Genomic DNA, 23,108 nt, shown 5'->3' with positions numbered 1-23,108 from the left:
AACCAATACACCCCACAATATCCTTTAATGCTTTTTTATTTACTCCTGGGACTTATGTACTCAGCTTACAAGTTGTTTAGGCAAACATTTGCATAGTGAACAGTGAGCTCGATGACGAAAACAACCACAGAAAATAGAAGTCCAACCCCATGCAGCAATACAACATACTGCCACTCCGTCCAACGAATTGGTTGCGCCCGATGAACTGTGCTTAAGTCCCCAATCGGAAAGCGTCCTGCTGTAACCATTAAGTAATAGGATCTCTGATACCACATTCGAAAGAGTCCGGCTTCGTGCATTCGTAAGATGAAGATTGCGCTTCTGTAGCAATATATGCAGTTGCTTTGCTGGATCAGTGAGAAAAGTGACAGCTTCTGGACACAAATTTCCTCCGAGTAGCGAAACAAAGGTCGCCGGAAATGTCGCTGGGCTTCTTTGTATAGCTGCCACTTAACTGAGGTTACCGTATAGCCATATGAAGTATTGAAGCTATTACGATATTGAGCCAATTCAAAGAAAAGCTCATGCAGGAGAAAGGAGGATGCATACCGACTCCTCATATCGATGGGGTACTCCATGAACTCCCCTCGCATTCCTCTGATTTTTAGACCCGATTCCTCTATTTGTTGCATGTTGGATATGTGATTCACCTTCTGGGGTCCAATAAAATAGGCCGAAAGTTGAGCTTGCAGAAAGCAGATAAGGGCCAGGTTAATCAGAAGTTTTATCAGATGAATGAGTGAACTCTTTAAACGTGTTTTTTGGGCCAAAAATCTGTGCACACTGTAGAAAAGTAGCAAGATTAACCACATCCAAGGAGATTTCATCAATCTGGTCAGTGCCTCATGGCTGCCTATTACCCTCTCCGTCGGTAACATCATACACCAATTTCCCACCATCATCGGGGAGCCATAAATGTGCGTGCTGCTGCGCTGCACGTTAACGCTATAGGGTCTCAAACTGGCTGCTATATCCACGGTTTGATTTCTTACCAAATCAAGGATCTGGACCAGCTTAAAGGTTCTTTCCGGATGCAGCTCTATGGGAAGCTGAAGAGTGGCATTAATATGTTTGGCGAACTCAATCATGAATTGCCATACAGGACCATCAATGGAAATGGAACCATTCAATGTTTTTCGCACAATCGTATGGGGCTCCGAATTATCTGGTACTGTACGTATAGGATGTCCTTTCAGGTTTCCCAGCTTATAAGGAAACAGGGTCAGGTATGCTTGATAAACCAGTTTTTGAACGTTAAATTCTGGAAACATTTCGTAGGAGTACAACGTTGCAGAGTTAAAAAATGTCCACGAGAGCAACACAACATTCGGCATTTTTAAGTCTTGACTATGTTTCAATAGTAGCCGAGCTGAGTTTAGCTCCTGGATGGAATCTTCATCTCCACAAAGTTGCAATACCACGGGCATGCTACGCATTTGATCCAACATTAAGCTTAATGCTAGGAGTACTTCCTGGTATTGGTGAAATCTCAGGCAGGACACTGCCAATATGTCGGTATCCTGCCGGTGTCTGAGATAATGTGGGTATGTTTGATCATTCCACAATAAAGCCGTTGAATTATCAGAGCCCAAAACATCGTCAAACCAGCAATCACAGGACTCCAATCGATAATTGAGCATGGTCCGGAATCGTATCTCCACCCTCAAATGTGTCCAGAACCGCTGGAGAACGTCTGAACGAGACCAATTAGAGGTCTCGGCCAACAGCACTTGTTGCCACATGCCCGACTTTTAGACTAGTGACCCATTGAAGGATTGGGCTCGGCTTTTAAGGCCCAGCTCGCATTGTTCTGTCCAAACTGAAGGAGTCAGCATTTTTAAGGGCTGACTTGCAGAACCCTTTTGGCCACTGATTTCGAATGCAAGTGCAGGCAAGTTTCGAAGACAATGCATTACAAAGAATGCAAAGGAGCTTGCGCCAACGCTCGAAAGCAAAAGTTGCGACGCATAAAATTGTGGCTTGTCTGACCTGTCACCAAAGTGACCCAAATAAGCGGTGGAGAATGCTTGCGATGGGTATATTCGAACCGCAGATTCCCTGGAGTTTAGAAAGAATAGAATGCCAAGCAGGCTTCTTTTCAAGAAGTTTTATTTTTTTGGGTTAAGTGTTGCTAAACAATTTTGTTAGTTTGGATGAAAATGTTTTCCGCAATTTAAGTTTAAGGAAATGAAAGAATATATATAAGTAGTATACCCCAGTGCAGCTACACCAAACAGTGTAGAGAGACAATTGCTTTTGAGCAAACCAACAAACAACAAACCAGCGTGTTGACAATGGTCAAATGCTCGGGCCAAATGTGAAGATGCAGCTGGGGATCGCCGAACCCGCTAACCCACGACCCCTGCCCCCCCGAGTGGCATCCCGGCCAAGCGAATTGTTGTCTTCTTGGCCAGCAATGCACCATGCAGCCCAATCATACACTCCCACTGCAGGTTGCAGTTGCCGGCTGGATGCGCACAAGACCAAGACTGGCAGCCATGTCCATGTCATCATCATCATCGTCTGCACAGCAGCATTTTGTTGCTTTGGCTTTGGCTTTCGGTGGTGGTGTCGTCTCGTGGTCGTGGCACTTGTTTTATCGTCATTTTACAGGCATTTTTCATAAATTACAGTTTATTGTTGTTTGATAAACGGTCAGCGGTGGGCGCTACTTGTATTTTGTGACCAGCAGCGACACGCAAATAAACCCAAAGCAGGAATCACAGCGGTTTTATTGTATTAACAACGTTGTCGCATCATCGTCGTTGGCGTTTTTTTGTTGTTCGTGTTCGTCTGCCTTGATAAGTTAAGCGTTGACATCTTTATGCACCTGTGTGGGCATATGTATCTGCAGGCGTACTGCGGCATCAAGAAATCATGTGAAATGGTGAATAAAAGTCGAACTTTATGTCCCGAAATAATGGCTTTCCACAGAGCCTGAGAACTTTTCAGTTGGCTAGATCACACCCTTAAATTGTGCAATGATATGAAATTTTTTCCGCCTAATACGTAGCCCAATATTTTAGTGGCGCTTAGGAAACACAAAAAACAAAAAAAAACAAATTCGAACCGTAACTCACCCACTTATGATTTACGAGCCAAGAGCTGAGGCCCCGAGGCTTTGTGGGCTTTTGGCGTGCAAATTACCAATGCAAATATGCATCCGCAGAGTGCCAATCGAGTGGGGCAGAAGTGCGGTGGCGCACCGATATTTGCATAATTTTATGGCCACAAATTCCACTTAAACAACTTAATTAGATTTCAAAGAGCAGCCAGCAAAAGGCTGATTTGGAGGCACTTAAATAAATAAAGAAAATTCGAAAAACGGAGAATGGATGGCATGTCCCTTTGGGGCAGCCGCAGCTTATTTATGAACGTGGTCAGCGCCATTTTGGCCAAGTCGATTACAGACTTACAGACTTATCTCCCACTGCGGACTCAACTAAATGGCCATAAACTGGATATGAATCGGTCTGGACTCGAGACCCACTTGGCCTGGCTGGCCCCCTCGATCGCTCGATCTAATGGCAGCTAATCTAGTTAACAGTTTTTCAATTATAGACGATTTGGTGCAGCTGATAATAAATGCGATAAAACATATTTCAGGCCAACGACGCCAATTGGATCCAGATTACATCAGAGATTGCGCTCCGCGTTTGGGCGTAGTTCGGCTGCAATTGTCAAAACCATTTGCTCTGGTCTGGGCCGAACTCATTTGTTAGCCATATTGTTAACTGGCTGCGGGCGCTAATTGATTTGCCAGCTTGTGTGCGCCAAATGTGGATCATTAAAAACTTAATTAGCTGCCGCCATTCATTAGGGCTCGGACCGCCCTTCGGCTCTCGATCGCCCTTTAATTACACATTCTGATCGATCCGTTCCGATCCAATCCGATCGGATCTGTTGGCCAATTCAATTTGGTAAGTCTTGTACGGAAATTGCGTATTGAGAAATCCGGATTGTAGTGATGCCCCGAGGTCAAACGAAACAATCTTATTTTTCGGTCTTTTTTCTTTTGGCAACAAATAAAATTAATGAGCGCATAGCTGTAGCTGCACTGCTAACCCAGTTCAAGTGGCTGGCCAAATGTCAGTGGGCATTTTCTGATAAATGTGCCACATGGCAGCGAATCGAGCCACCAAACGAAAATGAAAATGTTGCAAATGCAGGGCGAGCACAGCCCCTCCCGAAAGGTTGCCCGCCCGTCACAGCCACATCATAATGATGCCCCCGATCTGCCTTGGCTTAGCTGTAGGGCGTTGGAGCTTGCCCCTCTGTCCTCGCTACTCCTCCGACCAAGTCGTGCTCCGTCAACGAGGAATATGTCAGGGTCTGGGGCCAATCCAGCCAGCCAGCTTTATTCCGTTCCGTTCCGACTAGATCCGATCCGGCTCAAAGTGTGCCTGTTTAGCAAACACTGCCGCGGCCAGCGGAACAAAATCGCCGTCTGACGAGAAGTCAAAATGTGGCAAATGTGTTGTGGCTCTAAGGTGATTGTACTCTTACCAAAAGGGCTTAATCCCAGTCACTTGCGGTCCTCTTTATATATTAGATGCAGCCAGATGAAGTAAAAACTCTCAATACTTAGTTATTGGTTACGATGTCATATACAATGTAATCCAACATAAATGAAACTTAACTTTTTTTAAGTTGGAAAATGCAATTGAAATGTCATAATTTAAAGTTTTTTAATTAGAAGATTTTATTATCTCTGAGGAATTTTATATTAGAGCACCCAAAGTTCCTGATTGAATGCACAGTCTTGCCCGTTTTTGTGATCTCTCCTTGACGTTCTGTCGGCGTGACAGCTTTGGGCCACGAAAAATTGCCAACTAATGTCGAAAAATTTTGTATCCACCCGTCCAAAAAGCCAGACCAGGCATATGTCCAAATTTTCATAGCCTCGAGCGCTTCTGCTGCAGCGGATTTCAAAACTGAATCTCAGAACTCGACATCAATCGATCGATCCACAATCTCATGCTGCCATAGTTCGCTGGGTTGGCCTGGCAGTCAATAAAATTATAAATGCCACTTATTAGACCGAACTATTTCTGGGCAGCGCTTCGCTTCGCCGGATCTCCAGATCGCCGCTGCTGCAGTTGATGTATGTAAATATAATGAAGCGAATATCGGGCTAATTAAAATAAATTCAGGGCGTGGCGAGCTCTCATGCCGTTTGCAATTAAATAAATTGCTCGCCATTGCCTAGCCGTCGTCGGCTGACTGGAGTTGCATAAGTCGGCTGCCTCTTGGCCATTTGTGGTGGCTATTGTTGGATGCGGAACTGCGGCTACCAGGTAAAGGAAACGGAATATGAGCCACTGGTCCAGCTTCAAATGAATCCGGGAATGAGACATTAAAATTACAGTATTTGTAGCATTAATTTTTCTAAATGTGCGCCTCATATTTAACAAGCAAATGGATTTGATTGAAAACGAAGACAGTTTCACCATAAACTGTCTATTTTAAATTTATTTACCATATGCTAACTTATGGTCATAATTCTGTTAAATTACCTTATATGGCTTTAATAAATATTTTTTAAGAGTTTTGTATATCCAACCTTAATCTCAATATAAAAGCATTCATAAAAGCGGCAATAAAATGTTTATATCGACATAAGCATACGAAATCAGAGCAGCATTTGATGAATATAAACATTAGGTGAAAACTTGAATTTGCCATAATAACTTGAACTCGTTAAAAGCCTGAGTGAACAAACTCAAATTGGTTTCTGCAAATATAAAAAAATTTTTTTATTTTAGCTCACAATAAGACAAAGAATTAACACATCGATTGTTTACACAAATTGTTCCATAAAAAATTCTTAAGTCTAAGTCGTATTCATCTGAATCCATCTGATATTTTTTCACTCAATGAAGACCATGATCACTGTTCGCAGCAGGTGCTGAAATGTATCTGCCATGGATATGATTCGTGTTGGCAGTGCTCGGCTTTTAGCTCATCGCCCGCTTGAACAACAAAACCAGGAAGTCTATGACAATTATAAATCATCTTCGCCTCGCATTTTGCAGCTGTCATGATGGGCACTTCACTTGCCACCTCAGCTACAGTTGCAGTGGTTGCTCATTACACCAGCAACATCAAGAGCAGCAACAGCAGCAACATCAACTGCAATAGCAACACCCACCACCCCGGCAGCAAATGGGGCAAGTCAAGTGCTCAGGCAAACAGGGCGTCTAGCCGTTTTTGAGATCCACATACCCCCTTTTTGCCTTGCCGTTTTTCAAACGCTTTTGTTTGCTCTTCCGACTGACGCAGCTAACTGGATTCCGTTTGTGGCTTAGATAACATTTGGCAAGCAAGCGGCAAGTTGATGTCAAATTTCTGGACATGCAGCGAAAGGTTCTTAAATTAGAAAAGCGTGTGCTGGCAATTCCTGTGACTTCGGCCACCCCGTACCCCCTTTTCGTTGCGGTTCAGGCCAAAGTATTTTCACATGTTCACTGACTTGGCCGCAACTTTGGCTCTGGGTCGTTTCGTCTTGTCGGGCTTTGGTTGCTGTTGCTGTTGCTGTAGCTGTTGCGTCTATTAAAATGCTATTTTGACTGGAGTAGTTTAGCCGAACAAGGGGGCGGAGGACAGTCATCATCATTTCGAGTGCTGAAAAGCATTTTTATGTTCTCGTGGCGTCAAGTGCCGCAGGAAGAGGCCGAAAAACAAGAACAATGTTGATGATAATACTAACAACAACAGTCAGCCAGACTGCAACTGCGCGGCGTGCAAATAATGCAATTTGTGCAATGCGCCATCGCAAACGTGGGAGTCAAATGAAAAACAAAAAAACCTGGCTCTGGAGCTCCGGAGACTGCCACATTTTAGTAGCTTCCCCACTGAGCAGCCGGGCCAAAACCACTGTCAGTCAGTCAGTCAGGCAGTCAACCAGGGTGCTGCAGTTGCAGTTGCAGTTGCCGCAGTTGCAGTTGCAGCAGTTGCTGTGTGGCCAACGTTGATTGCATTCTTGGGGCTGCCGCTGCCGCAAAACAAATAAGTGCATTTAGTGTTTAACAAATGTTCGCTTTTGCGCTGATGGCGATGTTGATAAGAGCGGGCAGAATGGATTAACAGCAATAAGCCGGTCCGATGACAACCGCGATCAAGCGACGACAATTGATAATGCCCCCGCACGAATTATGATGATGATGAGAGTTTGTTTGCCACGACTAACAAATGTTGATTTTATAGTGTTCCAAAAGTTGTATGCACTGGGAAAAAATCTTTCCAAATGCTTAACTAATCTATAAGATTTACTGTACTGCTTTTAAAAGCAGTTGAATTAGGTTACTAAAATAACAAAGTAAATTGGTTGTTCCTAGGGTGTAGGAGAAAATCCCAACTAATCCTATATTGCTATTCCCAATTTCTTGTTGTGTTTGAGGATTTAATTGTGTGTCAGAGCAGGCCCCCAAATGGCAGGGAAATGAATTGCAATCTCGTCCGCGGCCATAGAAATTAAAGCGCATTGAAACGGCGGCCGTAAAGACCGGCTGAAGGCATTTGAGCCAAAACGCCCACGCCAGGCGGGCGAAATTTCACCGCCACCAAGGCAAACACACGAGAAAACCTGCAGCCAAGTGGATGTGGATGTGGAGCAAGATCCGCTTGGACATGGACTTGGAGGTGGTAGTAATGGTAGTAATGGTAACCGAAGCCGCTGCAGGCAGACAAACGAGCGACAGCGGCGGGTGTCGCTGTGGCGGGCTGCATTTAAATTAAATTAGAGCTGCCAGCTCTCTAACTGTAACAATGAGTGATGCACGCACTAAAAGCTGACGACCAGCTCATCAAACGGCGCTGTTCGGCCGTAAATCAGCCAAAAGAGAGATGTCTTGGCCATCAACGACGATTGCAATTAGCCAGGAACCTGCCGGCCCCACTCGGCCCCATCGATACCAATTGAAATTGGCCGCAGAACCCGATTCTGGCCATGACCGAAGAGCAAAGACTAAAGAAGTGAGGCCAAACGGAACGCCCCCGCCAAAACGATCGCCGTTTTATGGCCCGTCCAGGTGTCAAGTAATTCGTCATGGCTTGTGGCAGGTCGCCGCCGCGCCGTCCAGTTCAGCGTTTAGTCCGGTCCATTCCATTCCGGTCCGGTCTACAGATCCGTTTGCATGCAAATTAGAACAAGCTGGAAAAACACACGACCGAGATGCTGACGCTGACAAACGGATTTGGCATGCACCTGCAACGCTCCGGTTGGGGATTTCGATGGGTATTTGTATTTGGAACTGACCCCTGAGCCCCTAGTCGGCTCAGCCGGCTTTCACAACGCCAGCACTTTCAAGTTCACAGACAAATGGCTAAGCATTCGATTCGATTTACTTTTAATTTATAATTTGGCAAACCTTTTGAACCGCTCTTCGGCTTTCAAATGGAAGCAGTAAGGAGCAGGAGCACCGGCACTCGATGGTAAAGAAATGAAATTGTCGATGGCCGTCGCCCTGGCAATTTGTGGATGCAATTTCATTTTATACTCGGTTCCGCATCATTGCCATGCACCGGGAGAAGCCCACAATGGCTTCCCATTCATTCCAAAGGCACTCAAACACTTGGACAAATTTTTGATAATTGCACTACCGAATTTGCGAAGTCGCACAAGAAACTCCCAGATAGAATAGTATGATAAATATTTAAAGGAACAATTGTAAAATATTTTTGAATAATTTTAAAGTCTTTTGTTTACATTATAAGCTTCTTTGCATAATCACAGCACTATCAAATATATATTTACTAGCTTATATAAATGTAAAATGTATACTAACTGAGTTCATTCAGAATTTTTCTTAAAGCCTGGAACTCTAGCGTTGAATTTCACTCAGTGCAACCATAACAGTGAGCAATAAAAGTAAAATAGTGCAAATAAAATCAGGTCAAATGGCGCTCACTGGGCTCCATTTCGGGGCCAGGCAACCGCACGTACCCGAGGACCATTTGCTGGCCAGTTGGGAGCAGAGCCACTAATCCCAGCTTCCCATGGTTGGACACTCCTTTCCCAAGGCATGACCCTGGCAGCATTTAAATCGCGGCTTAATTGACTTTTGTGCCAAAGACACAGCTGCGTATCCCCACAGGCGAGCCAAATGCGAATCCGACGGGACGGGTAGATGGATACAGTGGATATCGTGGATATTGTGGAGGCACTGCTGAGTCAAGTGTGTCGTTGTCAAGGCGACGTGGACAAGACATCAATCATCACTAAATTAAAAATGGGAAACGTTTAAGATGCCATCCATGGGCCATAGAGGCGGTGAGAGCGAATGGGAGGTGAATGTGGGGATCGAATCCGAATTCGATCCTATCCTATCCTATCCGATCCGATCCGACCGATCCGAGGCTCATAAATAATGCAATAGCCCAGCAGCAGAGGCAACAGCACCAGCAACATCTACAGCAAATGTCACATTAAACAGGCAATATTAAAGCTGAAAAGCAGATGACACCGAAATCATGTTAGGCGGCACTTGAATGAGTATCAAACGGCAGCTGCCATAAACACACAAACACACTGTCGCGAATGGCGATTCTGTGCCAGGAGCACCACTTGGCCAAGTCGAATGCCCAAGATCCAGCCATAATATCCGAGATCCCAGCGCCGACTCCTGGAGACAGTCGTTTTACACTTGTCGCCGGCAGTGACCAAAGTTGGCAATTGCCGCGCCACTTTTATGTGGCCTCCGCCTCTGGGACCTGCGGACGGATCAAATACTCAGCTAGGTGCAAACGCCGCACGTCAATTGCTGCATTAGGCCGCAATTCCGATTCCGACTGCGATAGCAGTACCGCTACACTCAACAAATTCAAAAAGTCCATGGAAAAATGCGTCGGTATATTGAGTCAATATTTTTAGCAGAAATTTGTAATGACTTTTACAAGCAATACTTGAACTTTGGAAACCAGAGTTAATCTCTTAACTGGTGTGTCGGAATATTTAATGAAACATTTTATATGTCTTCTCTGATGCAATCTATGTAGGGTAATTATTTTTTCTAAGTGCACTATCACCCATCCCAATCGCAGCTCCAATTCCGAATCCGCGCAAACAAGTTGTCATTGTCGCGTTATTTATGACAATGTTCGGGATGTTTCTGTTACCCTTTTGCAGCTCGCGACTCCTGCAACACTTGTTTATGTTAATGCCGTTCGGTGGTCCATTGGGGTCTCACCTCTCCAACTACCTCCCCCTGCACACCCTATTCCCCCCTTTTTTGGGACCCCCTGTCTAGTGACAGCGGCTGGCCATTCATGTGTCCGTCAATTGGCTTCGTTAATAGAGTTCGAGGCGGCAAGTTCGTGCTGCCGGGAGGCTGACCAAAAGTGGCGGGCGTGTGACAATTAAATTGTCAAAGTCGCAACCTTTGGACGTGTGGCAAGTGTCGCCTGTCCGCTGAAACAGCTCATCCTGCCCCTCTCTCTTTTTTGTATGGTTTTTGAGCCCCTTTCAATTATGATTTGTATCTGAAGTTTGAAAATGAAAATATATTCTCACAAGCACTTTTCGCTTCCTTTTTGCCGCGATAAATGAGCCTCGATAGCCGTAATATCCAGGCGTGGCCGACCAGGAAATGTGTGTGCTCTTTTCTGTTGCGGCTTAATGAAATTCATATAATTTTATTCAATTTCTTATCAGTCCGTTTTGGCCCTAAGCAAGTGGCCCGAAAGAGCATACGAGCTCTCTTAACTTTACTTCTCTTTGATCACTAAGACGCGGCTGACTTCGCAGCCGACGTCGTTCCAGACGCCTGACTTGAAACCCCCTTTTTTATTGGTCAAAAGCAGATCGGCAACTGATATTGCAGCCAACTGGAAATTAACCGCTAAGCCAGTCGCTCTCCACTGGAAGGCCGCACAGAGAATGGGCTAAGAGAGCGAGATTCGCGATAAACACGAAGCAACGAACGACGCTGGCAGCGATCGGTGCACAACAGGTTTTCATGGCTTAGCGCTTTTAGCGGCTTTTTTTCCAGCCAGAGAGTTCGGGCCTTGTTGCTGTTGTTGTTGTTGTGGCTGAGGTTGTGGTTGTTGGGGTGCTGGACTGTATTACTCGGTCAGTCGGTCTTCGAGAGGTTGTTGCCTGTTTTTGCCGAGAGATCTTAACGTTTTGCAACTCTGCTGTTGCTGTTGCTGCTGCTGCTTCTCCTGCCGATGTTGCTGCTGCACCGGCACTGCAACGTGTTGCTGTCGCTGCTGCGCCGCTGCTGCCGTTGCTGCTACTGCAGTCGGGCTGTGAGCCGATTGCAATTTTTATCCTCTTGCAGTTTCTGTGCGACTTTCTTGCGGGACTGTTTAAGCTGGTTGCGACTGCGCGCTAAAATACGTTCGCGATTTTAGCTGAGTTTGTATTGAGTTTTCTCGTTTCGCTGGCGAATCGCGTGCGCGTTTTTTGTTGTCGCGTGCGCGCGTTTCCAGGGCGTTTTGCGTGCGATTTTCGTCGCTATTGTGGACCTGGCCAATGAACTGCGCGGATATCGAAATGGAAATGCTTTTTTCGTTTGGGGGCCGAATGAAAATGAAAATCCCGCCTGCAGCTGGCACTCAAACTTAATTTGTTACTGTGTGGCTACTGTGGCCTACTGTGGCCTACTGAAAATAGTGCTCGTAAAAGTCTGGCCAACAGTAAAAAGCCATTCAGTGCGGCCATAAAACCAAATCAAAACATATATGCCAGTTTGTAGCCTCATATGCCCTATGCCAAGACAAGACTAGCATACATATAAAGTAATATTAACAAAAGACCAAACTCGTTTCGATCGCCGACAAAAAACAAAAATATACGAGAGTATAAATAAATAAAAAGGCAAATTAAATTAAATTTATTTTTAATTACTCGCTGGCCAAAAGATCACATAAAGAGCGTGCAATAAAATATTTGTATCAGTAAATTAATTATATTGTATATAGAAAAACATGTTGCAATAAAGCGGTCTTTTAATGACACACAAATAAAGAAACAGAGGCTCTAACTAAGTCTCCGATTCAGCTTCACTTCAATCTTCTCGCCGGGCCAAAAAACGAAAGACTTAGGCAACAAACGCGCTGCCATTTTGTGGTGTCAGTTGTTTGCAGCAGATAACGGCGCTTCGGGCGCCTCCGAATTGCCAAGTGATAGCAGCCGTAACAAACTAATTGACAACTCAAATCCTGCTGGACCGCACAAAAAAAAAAAAAATAAACTAAAATACAACACAAAATAAAAAAAAGTTTAAGAGAAACAATTGTTAAACAACGTTTCGCCTGCCACTCGGACTGTCGGTTTGTCGGCTTGTCGGTTTGTGGACCTGGTCGGCAGCCCCACTTCAATCAAATCGCTTCGCTGCCCCAAACGACGACAATTGCCAAGTGTGCCGCTTAATGTCTTCAAATGCATTTCACCAACACAGCCTGGCTGCTGCTGCTGCACAACAACGAAAAAAGAAGCTGAAATAAATTTGCATAAATATTTCACTTGCCAGTTTTTGCTGCCAACCACATCCGCGTTTTATAGATTGAGCCTGGCTAAGATATCCGAGTGTGTGAGTGTGGTATCGCGTGTGTTTTTGTGGCCTTACTACTGCGAGCAGCGATCACAAGGAGATTCTGGGGGAGATTCCGATTCCAATTCGGAGCAAAGAGCCGTCAAAATCGTATTTGCCCTGCCGCAGGTGAGTTGTGTTGAACCGGAGCTTAAGTCGAACCGTTTGCTTCGGTTTTACGCGTTTGTAATTGCATTTTATGTGCAACTGCCGCCCATCGAGAGCTTGGCTTTTGCCTTTTGGCCAATGGAGATTTATCAATTAGCAGAGACAGCGATTTCAAATACAATTAACTGACAAGTCAACTGCCGCTTTTGTTGTTTGACCATAAAACCGTTAGTTAAAGCATTTTTAACTACGATTAATTGCTATGTTTTTCGAGCAGTGAGAAACTGTGCGAGTGAAAACTCCAGCATGGCTCTAAAAATAATTTATATCCAGTCTGGCTTATGCTAAACCCAGAGTGCAGCAACAACAGCAATAGCAATAATCAGAGTGAGCCATAATTACAAGTTCAGTTGAGCAATTTAAATAAAAACACTTCAACACTTTAACAATTGACGCGTCCATATGGTCGGTGGTGCTGGTGGGATTGTTAAGAGTCTTGTGATGCAATTTATTGGAAAAGCGATTTAATTTTCTTCCTCCTGTACAATTAAGAGGAAATACAGCTGTGAGCAAACGGAGTTTTTTTGCTTGTTTCATTTTATATTGATAATTACAATTGCATGAGGCATTAGTGCTTCGCTTTTGGAGAGGAACTGGGTATGTTGGTCATTGCTGATGTTTGGCAAATACTGGGGCTTTTAATGATTAATCAAACACAGGTATATGTCTCGCTTTGACTAAACGATGCTTAATGTTAGTAATTACAGATTTTTATTTGTGGTTTGATGGGGGCATAGAAAATTATCCGTAAATTCTAAAGTATGCGGTGTACAAAATTATGAAGTCTATTAGTTTACTTGCTCATATAATGATGATTCAATTTTATTTATCGGAAAATCAATATTTTTAAATATAAAAGGTAGAGTATGAATTTTAACCTGTTGAGGCTTAAGCCTGGAACATCGCAATTTAAAACGCCTAATCAGCTTTGAGGAAATCGCATTCCAAGAGTGAAGAAGAGGCAGGAATAATGTTTATAAATAAATATGCAAAGAATTATTTAATACTCGATTCTCACAATTGCGAAACGCAAGTCACGAGATCCCCAGCCACCAGGGCGTGTGCTTTTAAGGGGCAGGGGCCAAGAAATTAAATAAAATTTATGGCCTGCAATGATGACGGCAACAACAACAGCTGCATCTCAGACACAAAACTAAAAAAAAAAATACGAAGCAACTACGATAACAACAATTGTTTAATTGCCGAGCTCTGACAAAGAAATCGCCAAGTGGCTGGGACAAAATGCGACAAATGAGTGCAAGAAATGCTGGCCAAAGTCGCAGCCTCAACGATTCTTGGTAGTCTGCGAGTTGTTAATTGTGGACTCGGATGAGTCAACAAGAAATTTTCTTAATAGCTGTTGTTACCGTTGCAGCTTTTTCCTTCTTTTTTAATTTATACTTTTTTCTGCCGCCGCTGCTATAATTTATGAACGTTTTTTGCGGACTGCTGCTGCTGGCTGCAATTAATTGTGACTGATTCAAAGCGTTGGTAGCGCGTTGCATTTGATTTGCTTGGCCAGTAATTGTACTCATTATGCTAGGCCATTGTTGTTGCTATTGAGGTTTTTTTCCCCAACGAACGCGTCATTACACATGTCGTCTAGACCGAATGTCTGTCGATCTGTCTGTCTGTTTGACTGTCGTTTAGTCAGTGAAGCTGTCAATCTAGTTGGCTACCGATTAGCCACCACTTGCTGCCCTTTGTCCACACGATTGATTGTCATCGATGACGCACTTGGTTGACATTTGCGTGCTGTTGCCACAGCGATGTGATGTCATAACTGGAAATGTCACGCATCTCATGGAATCTGCTGCTATCGTTCTAGCTGCACCGAGTTCGTTGCCTAAGTCTTTTGTTTCGCCACTCCCGCGCATTTCTGGCTTACACTGCCATCGATTACCGCAACCCAAAAAGCAGCCGTAATGAGGCATGCGCAAATATTTCGCCTATTACTCAACTCCAAACCAGCCAAGCAAACAGCACAATGGTCGAAAATCGATGACTATAAGACGTTAGCAGGCGCCAACTTATGCATGCATACGTTTTCAAGTTTCCCCCATACCATACCAAACCATACCATCCATTCAGTCAGTCAGTCTTCTCGATGTGAAGAGTTTTCACTAATTTCAAGCCGCCGCCGAAACAAAACACGCGAATCGAAAAGCAACGGCAGCGGCAGCAACAACAACATCAACAATGATAGACAGTGCTGCATAAATAAAAGTAAATTTAATGACAAGCAAAATATTTCTTGTCATGCCTATCAGATTACAAGATTTCTATATGAACCCGCTGACGATTCACCGCATAGCAGCGCCTTATACAAATTATATACGTGTTTGCCTGTGTCGTTAGAGCATGATTACTGGCTCTCCAGAAAAGACAAACCGTACAGTTACATGTGGCCCAGTACATGACAAAGCCGTTAGTGTCATTTGAATGCGAATGTTGCAAATGTTACGAGTGCCTGGCAACGCCAGGTGATGATGCTGTCAGGGAAGGTGTCCCCACTTCCATAAATCGCCGCCAGAAACAGGCTTTGAAAGAGCCGACATGTCCAAACTGCAGGTTATTTGGTAGAGGATAACCGATGACATCAAAACTCATACATACATTAAAAATTGACCCAGTTTACACTGACTAAGCCTAATCTTCACAAGTTCAAATTGAACTGCAGGAAGCACTGAGTTCCCATCTATTTCGCTTAATTGCCTTCGAACGGAGACCTCCGCAGGGTGAGAAAACTTTTTGGCCATTACAAGCCCAATTGCCAAGCGAAAATCAATTTCACACATTACAACAGAAACAGATCGAAACGAAACGGAATAAAGGCCACGAAAATTCATACTTCAAGCCAGACACAAAGACGCATGAAATCGCTAATTGTGTGAATGAAGGGCCCAGCCTATATCTATAAAAAAAAATATATTAACAGATATATACTTAGAAATATAGGCAGAAAAACGCCCTGGGCCGCCACAATTATAATCGTAGCGAATTCCCAGGCAACAAAGGAAATTTAATTACGCCGCATGTGGCAGGGGCAGCCCTTTGAAATCGGTTTTGGTCTGTAATCAAGTGAAAAATTTCCAAAAGGCCTAATGAATATTTTTAATCGAGCAGAAAACTGGGCGTGATCATTTTATATTCGTCTGGCTCTCAAGAAAAATCAAATTTATTTAAATATTAAGCGCTAATGTTGTCTATGAAAGCAGGTCATCAGCAATTGCATTTTGGCAACTATTTTGTCACTCACACCCTGACAATGGGGAACACTGACAGCGCTAATTAATTGCAATTAAGAATGCTCCTTTTTCCACTTCCCCTAATTGGCAGCCGCGAACTTGTCCAACGAATTCCGCTGGCTCCCCAAATCGACTATTTTTTCGACTTTATCAGCGCAAAGCCATCGAGCAGGCGAGCGGCACATTCTATGTTTATTTAAATGGATAATTTGCTTAATTAATTTTCGAGTTGAAAAGCTTCGCATTCATCAATTTAATTAGCCGCATGTTTGGGTTCAAGCCTGTGCGTTTATAAATAATTTATAAATATTGATTTGACAAAGATGTGCGGCAATAAAAATATGTGAGCTATTAATTAGGAAAAAACGCAGTTCGACGCTTCAAAGTCGAAACGCTCAATATCGAATGTCCCTTGTGAGGAAGTTTGGGCCGCATTAATCTTCGCGACAGCTTTTGGCCAAAATTCCGCAGCAGGCGACAGCCATTAATTTCACTTTAATGGGCTTGCAGCAAAACTCGCAAAAACAAAAAAAAAATATACAATTATTGCTTCGTGTTTCTGTTTATTAGATCTTACGAGCAACTCCAGACAAAGGCCACAAAAGATCGAATTGAAATTAGTTTTCCTTTTGTTTTTGCCAGTCAGTTAGTCCATTTCATTTGATTTATTTTCCCTGCATCCACGTCGCTGCGATTTGCATATTTCTCGTAGGTGGTTCAATGAACTTGCTGTGGATCCGCGGGTGAGAAGTGTGCCCGGTGGGGGCGTCGTTAGATGAGGCGGCTGTGGTGGAGCTGGTGGTGCTGTTGGTGGTGCTGAGCCGGCGACACTTCCAGCGCTTTCGGCTTGATTTGGCTCGCCTACGCGTTAATTTGAGAAATTTGCAAATATTTGCATGAAATGAGAAACGAAACGAAACCAAAGCAAAATCAAAATCAAACAAAGTAAATTTTTTCTATAAAACAAAAAATACCCTACTAGAATATGTATTTAATAAATCTTTTTTAAACAGCTTTTATAATTAACACATTCTTAACTCACCAAATCAGTAATAACCAAATTTAATATTCACAAGTCTGCTATTTGAGAATTCCAATTATGTTTTGAAAACGCTGCTGGAAATGTAATGAATAAAAATGTTTTAAATTTTTTATGAACATTCCCATAAATATGCAGGGTAACAATCGGATTGCACAATCGAGAAGTTGCTGGATGTGGCATTAAATAAATAACGCATTTGCGAAGCCATTGATAATGTCAATTTGGGCAGTCGGCAGGCAGACAACAATTGCAAACATTTTGCCAGCCCGGTAATTTCTATTAAAGCATTTTCCACTCGCCTAACGAGTTGGGACAGTCTGGGGACTTCCTTTGCCTGGCTTCATAGACTTTAGTTTAAAGGTTTTAATTGCAATTGAGTTTCGACATGAACTGCGTGCATTTGCGCAATGATTTTCCCGATAGTCAGCAACATCCATGGGAAGCACAACAGTAGCTAGCGGTAGCAGTGGCACCAAACTGCAAACGGCAGCTGGGAGAGTATCTTGGCTAATTGATAATTTCATTAATTTATGCACTTGATGCCAACAAACTTTGGCCACTGATTGAGATATTGGCAAGCGGGAAATGCTCTGACAGCAATTTGCCTCCGTTTAGCATTGCTCGCTAATGACCGACTTGGGTCGCTCTGACCCAAACCCATTATTACCCAGAGCCACCTAACTCATAGCCATTTATCTATATACATATCCATCTAGCTGTCTATAACCGTCTATCTACCGGGCAGCCTTCGCGCTAACCCCATAAATCCATTATAGCCCGCAACTGCCTCAATTCTTGTTACGCACTTGTTTGTGTGTAATCTAGAATGCTAATTAAGCTGCCGGCATTTGTTTGGTTGCTTAGCATACCTTGTGCTTTTTGCACGCACTTTACATACGCAGGAGGCTGACTACGTTGCTCGATCTTGGTCTTGCATTAATTAATAAACGTCGTGATGTCGCTTTTGAAGTGTCTGTCATTATGAGATCAATTAATAGGAACAAAATTCTAGATCAAGGCGAGAATCGACAAAAATGTCGCACAGCAAACGCGTGCGTGTTGTTATTGATCGACACACCGTAGATATGGACCCGGGATTTTTCCAATCCGAATCCCATACGTAGTACGCGGATCTATTGCCGCAGACAGCACGACGTTAACGAGAATTATTACATCATCGCAATAGCCGACAGCTGCAATAACGAAGGCAAATTGAGTGGCCACACATCAATCATCCTTCCCAAATACACGCAGCTAATATCTATTCATTTTTAGTAGTCAGTTAAGCTTCACGCATAAACTATACGCTTTCACCATTAAATAAAACTCAAATCTTTATAGCTTAAGGTACACCAGTACTAACTTTATATTGGTCCTGTTTTGCTTTCTTGTATTTTATGCACCCTTGATCTTAAGCCGTCCTCATTGGTGTTTTTCCATTTTTCCCAGTGCACAGTAAATTTATTTTCAATTTAAAATAAACGCATTTTTTCACCGCCTTATATTGCTGTGGCTGCCGCTGATGCTGTTGTGGCTGTTATAATTAATGTTGCTGATACGCGAAATGTTGTTGGCCGGGCTGTTTGTTTTGCTGTTTGTGGATATTGCTTCGATTCGATGTTACAAAGTTGCTCGATTTTGGCGTTGGCCGCACTTGTGCTATGTACACAGTTGTTGGCGGTTTTATGTTACACACAAATATTTGCTATACGCTATTAAAAACGGAGCAGCAGCTACACAAATTTGCCTTGCAAATCGCATTTTATATATGTTCAAGCGTTCGAGCTTTTGAACTTGATTTTGTGGCGGCGGCATAACAAAAGTCACGGGCCATGGCCTGCAGAGCGAGGGGGCGGGCGCGGGGTCAAGTACAACCCGCTGACCAAATGCAGCTGCGCCTGTGCGTGAGAACTAGCTGGGGAAACAACAATAACAACAACAGCGAGCTGCCTTATATATATCAAGATTTGAGATTTTTGCATTAGAGGCTTGTGTGTAAGTTTTGTGTACTTGAAAACTGACGCCGCACGGCTAGCACGCATTTATTTGTTGTTGTCCAGCACGGCTGGTTAATAAATTTCGCGATACTTATCAATTAGCATACGAATTACATGCCTTGCAATCATAAATAATGCGTGTTTCAAGCAGGAGGCAGAAATCAACTAGAAAACGCAAAAAGTACCCAGAAAAAACCCAAAAGCTATTGATGCATAAATTTTGATTGCTGCTGCAGTTGGCGTTTTTTATTCTCTTTTTTTCTATTTTCCTATCAATTTTGGGTGCATTTTAGATTCGTTGTAATTTATAAACATTTCTACACACTTTTGACTCAAAGGTGCGTGTTTGATTTGCCTCCGATTAGGAATGACAAATAAACAACAAATCATGCGGCACGAAACGAATGACTAAGGCAACGAACTTGATGGCATGATCAAGAAGTCCACAATGGCTGGCTGATCCCCCCTCCGCCACCACGCAGTCCACCCGCACTCGGTTCGTTCCTTTTCCCGCCGATCCGCTGATCCATGGCTGGAGTCTCATTGTTATGCTCGACACTTTTGCGCTATATTTACAAATTGGGCCAATAAAATGAACACCAAGACACCACCACCGACCCGAGACCAGAAATGTAAGGCCATAAAAATTGAGCTGATAGCGATGGAAATAACAACAGTCCACCGCTGATGAATTTTTATGCATGTTTATATGACGGTCATATAAAAGTCGAGTCTAGAAGTCAATGATTGTTTAATGAAAAAGCGGTTCAATCGTGTTTTCCATTCGTTTCGGGGCCTCCAGGCGGCGGGGGAGTCATTAAAATGCCCAGCAAATAAATCAAAAACTAGCTCCGAGACCCACCACTTGATTACGCTAAATGGGCCCAAGCAAACTCCGCCCGCTTCGTTAGCACATCACCTGCTGGGCCAGGGCAGCCACAAAGATGTCAATAATACGCTAATCTCCAAAAATACAAAAGGTGCGGATTAAGTTATTGGTAGTCACTTATAAACGATGATATCTGAATACGCATTCGGTTCAAGACGAAATGATCGCAGTGTAAAACAAGATGTTTGGGTATAAATTATATTTCATTATTTCACTGTAATTATTTCTTAAGATATACAACTTTTCTTTGTGTTAGACCTCCTTTACTGTTTAAAATCTTAAGTACAGGATGATACAAATTGTGCAAAAGTTAAACTGTAATTGACTACCAAAACTTGCATGTCATTCTTACCAAGAATTTTTATGGAGCATAACGGGGGAAAAACATCTTTTAGTGGGTTACAGAGATCTGCGCAGTGCCAAGGTATTATTCACTCAGCTTGAGTGTAATAAAAATGTTTGCCATGGGATTACGATAGATAGATAGATGGATGGATGGATGAATGGGGATGGAGATGGAGATGGAGAGAGCGCTAAGCTGACACGGCGCTGGGCACGCGCTAAAACGTTTGGAAACCGAAAACGTTGATAAATCGATCGATCTGAGCCGAGTTCAATCAACGCGCCATCTGAGCGTGTAAGCCCCTTTTTGCCACCGCCCCCGATATCTGAGTGCTTATTGAATATTTGTGGGCTGGAGTCATGCCGCATACTCATACTCGTACTCGTACTTGCTCATATCGCCTATCTGCTGCTCCAGATCTGGATCTGAATCGGATTCCGAATCCCAATCTGGATCTGGCAATCGATTGCCGTGTTGTCAGCCCGGCGACACTCGGCTCCATGATTTATGCGTATTTAAATACTTTTCGTTGTCGTTGGCAGGCATTTAACGCATGTAAGCGTGTGGGTGCCTTTTTCTGAGGCAATTACGCCCACAAACTGATTTTCGATTTCGATGATATTGGCAGCGCATTTGAGTCGTAATTCGTACGGAAATTCCCACATTTTTGAGACTGACTCAAAGAAATTCGCAGAGTTTTATCGCTTCCTTTTGTTGTTTTCTTTTATTTCACTTTAGCTTTTTTTCCAGCTTTAAGCTCTGATAATTAAAAGGCAATAAAAATACAGGCAGCCGAACTCAGCCACCTGACGACTCATCCGGCGGGCTTAGAGCCATGACTAAGTGACGGCAAGTGCTCCTAATTGGCCACATGCCAAGTGCCACTGAACGAGAAGCTCGTCCTAAGCCTTTGGCTTGTTAATTTGCCAAATTGCCAAACATCTCGTACACTGGCAGAAGGGATTGTGGCTTGAGTGCTTCCTGATTTCGGCCAGGAATGTGCTAAGAGCCAACGTTTTCCAGCTTTTCTTTGAGTGCCAGCTTATCGCGCCGATGCTGGTCTCGTGGCTTTTATGATTTTTAAAAATTTAAGTCACGCTTTAGGCAATTAAGTGCCTCAACACCGAACCGACCGAGTGCAGGCAGTGTGGCCTCCTTAGACAGGTGCTGCCCTGCTCCTTTCGTTCGGAATGGAACCAATGAAACCGAAGGGGTGTTGGCTTCCTCCTTCTTTGCCAGCAGACCCCTGCTGGATCTGTATTTTCTCACCGCAATACGTTTGTTTGGGCGACATGAGTCGCATTTGCAATTATTTTGCGGCTCATTAAAGTTTTAAACACGTCGCTCACGTAGTGACGCGTCTGTCAGACGGCTGCCATGTAGTCGAGTAGGCACCCTCTGCCCGCTCCCACACCCAGTGGCTATGTGGTTCGGTGGCTCAGTGGCTCGGTGGTTCGGTGGTTCTCTGCTCCTCCAGCCTGCGAAAATGTCATTAAAATCTCTGGGGAGTTTTACGGTTTTGGCTGCTTTGATTTCGCTCTGGCTTTGGCTACTTTTTCTCAACGTTTTTCGTTTGCGAAATCGAATAAAAGATTTCTTTTTTATCGCTCAAGAGTTGTTTGCTAAGCATTGTTGTTTGTTCGGCTCATGTCTGGTTTTTATTTTATGATTATTATAAATTTAATTTTTTTCAAAATTGCCGTCGCCCCAACAAAAGACTTAGGCAACAAACCTGGTGCAATGTGTTATGTTTTTTTTTTTTTTTTGTTTGATATTTCAGCGCGGGTAATAAATGATTTATTTTGGCTTGTGTTTGCCGACGCTGTCCGTTGCAATTAGTTGCAGTTTAATTGAAACCGGAGCAACCGCCCAAAAATGTTTTATTTTTTCTACCGGAGCTGCGTCCGTTTTACTCTTCCCCTATCTTTCGGGCCGATCGGCCAAGGCTGCGGTGTCAGGCTGCATTAATGTGTCGGCCTGGTTTTCTGGTTCAAGTACGTTTCCTTCGTTGACGTCGGGCAAATTCCATTTCATGGCCATTTGCATGGAAATCGCCTCGTCGTCTTCCGTTGTCAATAACGATTTCCATCATCATCATCGTCATCAGCTGCTGCTGCTGCCGCCGCATGCTGCTGCTGCATCATCCTGTCCCCGGATTGGATTCGGGATCGTGTGTCTACCACTGAAAGTGGAATGCGAACCAGTTTTGTGGCAGCTAAGATCGGATCTCCGTTCCCCCCACCCAAAAGCCCCTTTACAGAGCCCCAACTGGCGTGCAGTTTTCGCCAACTAATGAAATACATATATGCAAAAAATCAAACTAAAGACTTTGCCCCGTTATCAGCCGCCTGTATTTCTCGGAGTTTCCCCCATACGCCGATTTCCCCTCGCCCCATTACGCTTTGTTATAGTGAACATCAACGGAACGGTTTTCGGGTCTTTTGTCCCCAAAATAGTATGCATAATTTATGAGGCACAGCCCGTGGTTGCATCGCTTTATTATGCTAATGTCGCCGGTGGTAATTTGTTCATTCCGTTTCTGGCCAGCTGGGCTTAGTGTCATAATTAAGCGGCTAATTGATTTGTTGCAGGCGTTTGTTATTATTCCGTTTTATGAATTGATTGGTGATTAGTGATTAGCCAAGGCTCGCCAAGGTGCCAACAGCTTCATCAATCAATTAGCCACGCCGAGATGTATTTCCCCGATTGCGTAGCTAAAAGTAAGACAGAAAAATAAAATATAGAAAAAAAAACGCCTGTCCCGACTAAACTGCGAATGCAATCGCAATCGCAATGAATTTGGCAATAGCTGGACACCCAAAAGAAACAGCAACGGAAATGCCATAAACCATATAAAAGAGAGCAATGATTAGAGGCTGCAAACTGCG

General features: G+C 43.7%; 2 protein-coding genes across 2 annotated transcripts in view; one reads left to right on the top strand and one right to left on the bottom strand.

Moving 5' to 3' along the window:
* Positions 1–65: 65 nt before the first annotated feature.
* Positions 66–1,742, bottom strand: LOC117146047. Its single transcript, XM_033311987.1, has one exon. The coding sequence runs from the start codon at positions 1,740–1,742 to the stop codon at positions 66–68; it is 1,677 nt and encodes a 558-aa protein (XP_033167878.1).
* Positions 1,743–11,290: 9,548 nt separating this feature from the next.
* LOC117143240 (myb-like protein AA) overlaps positions 11,291–23,108 on the top strand; it is a 63,409-nt gene continuing 51,591 nt past the window's right edge. The window contains exon 1 of the mRNA XM_033307791.1: positions 11,291–12,662. The gene's annotated coding sequence lies outside the window, so the exon portion shown is untranslated. The remainder of the gene's footprint in view (positions 12,663–23,108) is intronic.

The sequence above is a fragment of the Drosophila mauritiana genome, chromosome 3R (assembly GCF_004382145.1).
Source record: "Drosophila mauritiana strain mau12 chromosome 3R, ASM438214v1, whole genome shotgun sequence".
NCBI lineage: Eukaryota > Metazoa > Arthropoda > Insecta > Diptera > Drosophilidae > Drosophila > Drosophila mauritiana.
Note: the sequence above shows the minus strand (reverse complement) of the source record. Positions and strands in the feature narration are given on the sequence as shown.

Coding starts and splice junctions, on each gene's coding strand:
- LOC117146047 (XM_033311987.1), bottom strand. CDS start 1,742: ATGTGGCAACAAGTGCTGTTGGCCGAGACCTCTAATTGGTCTCGTTCA.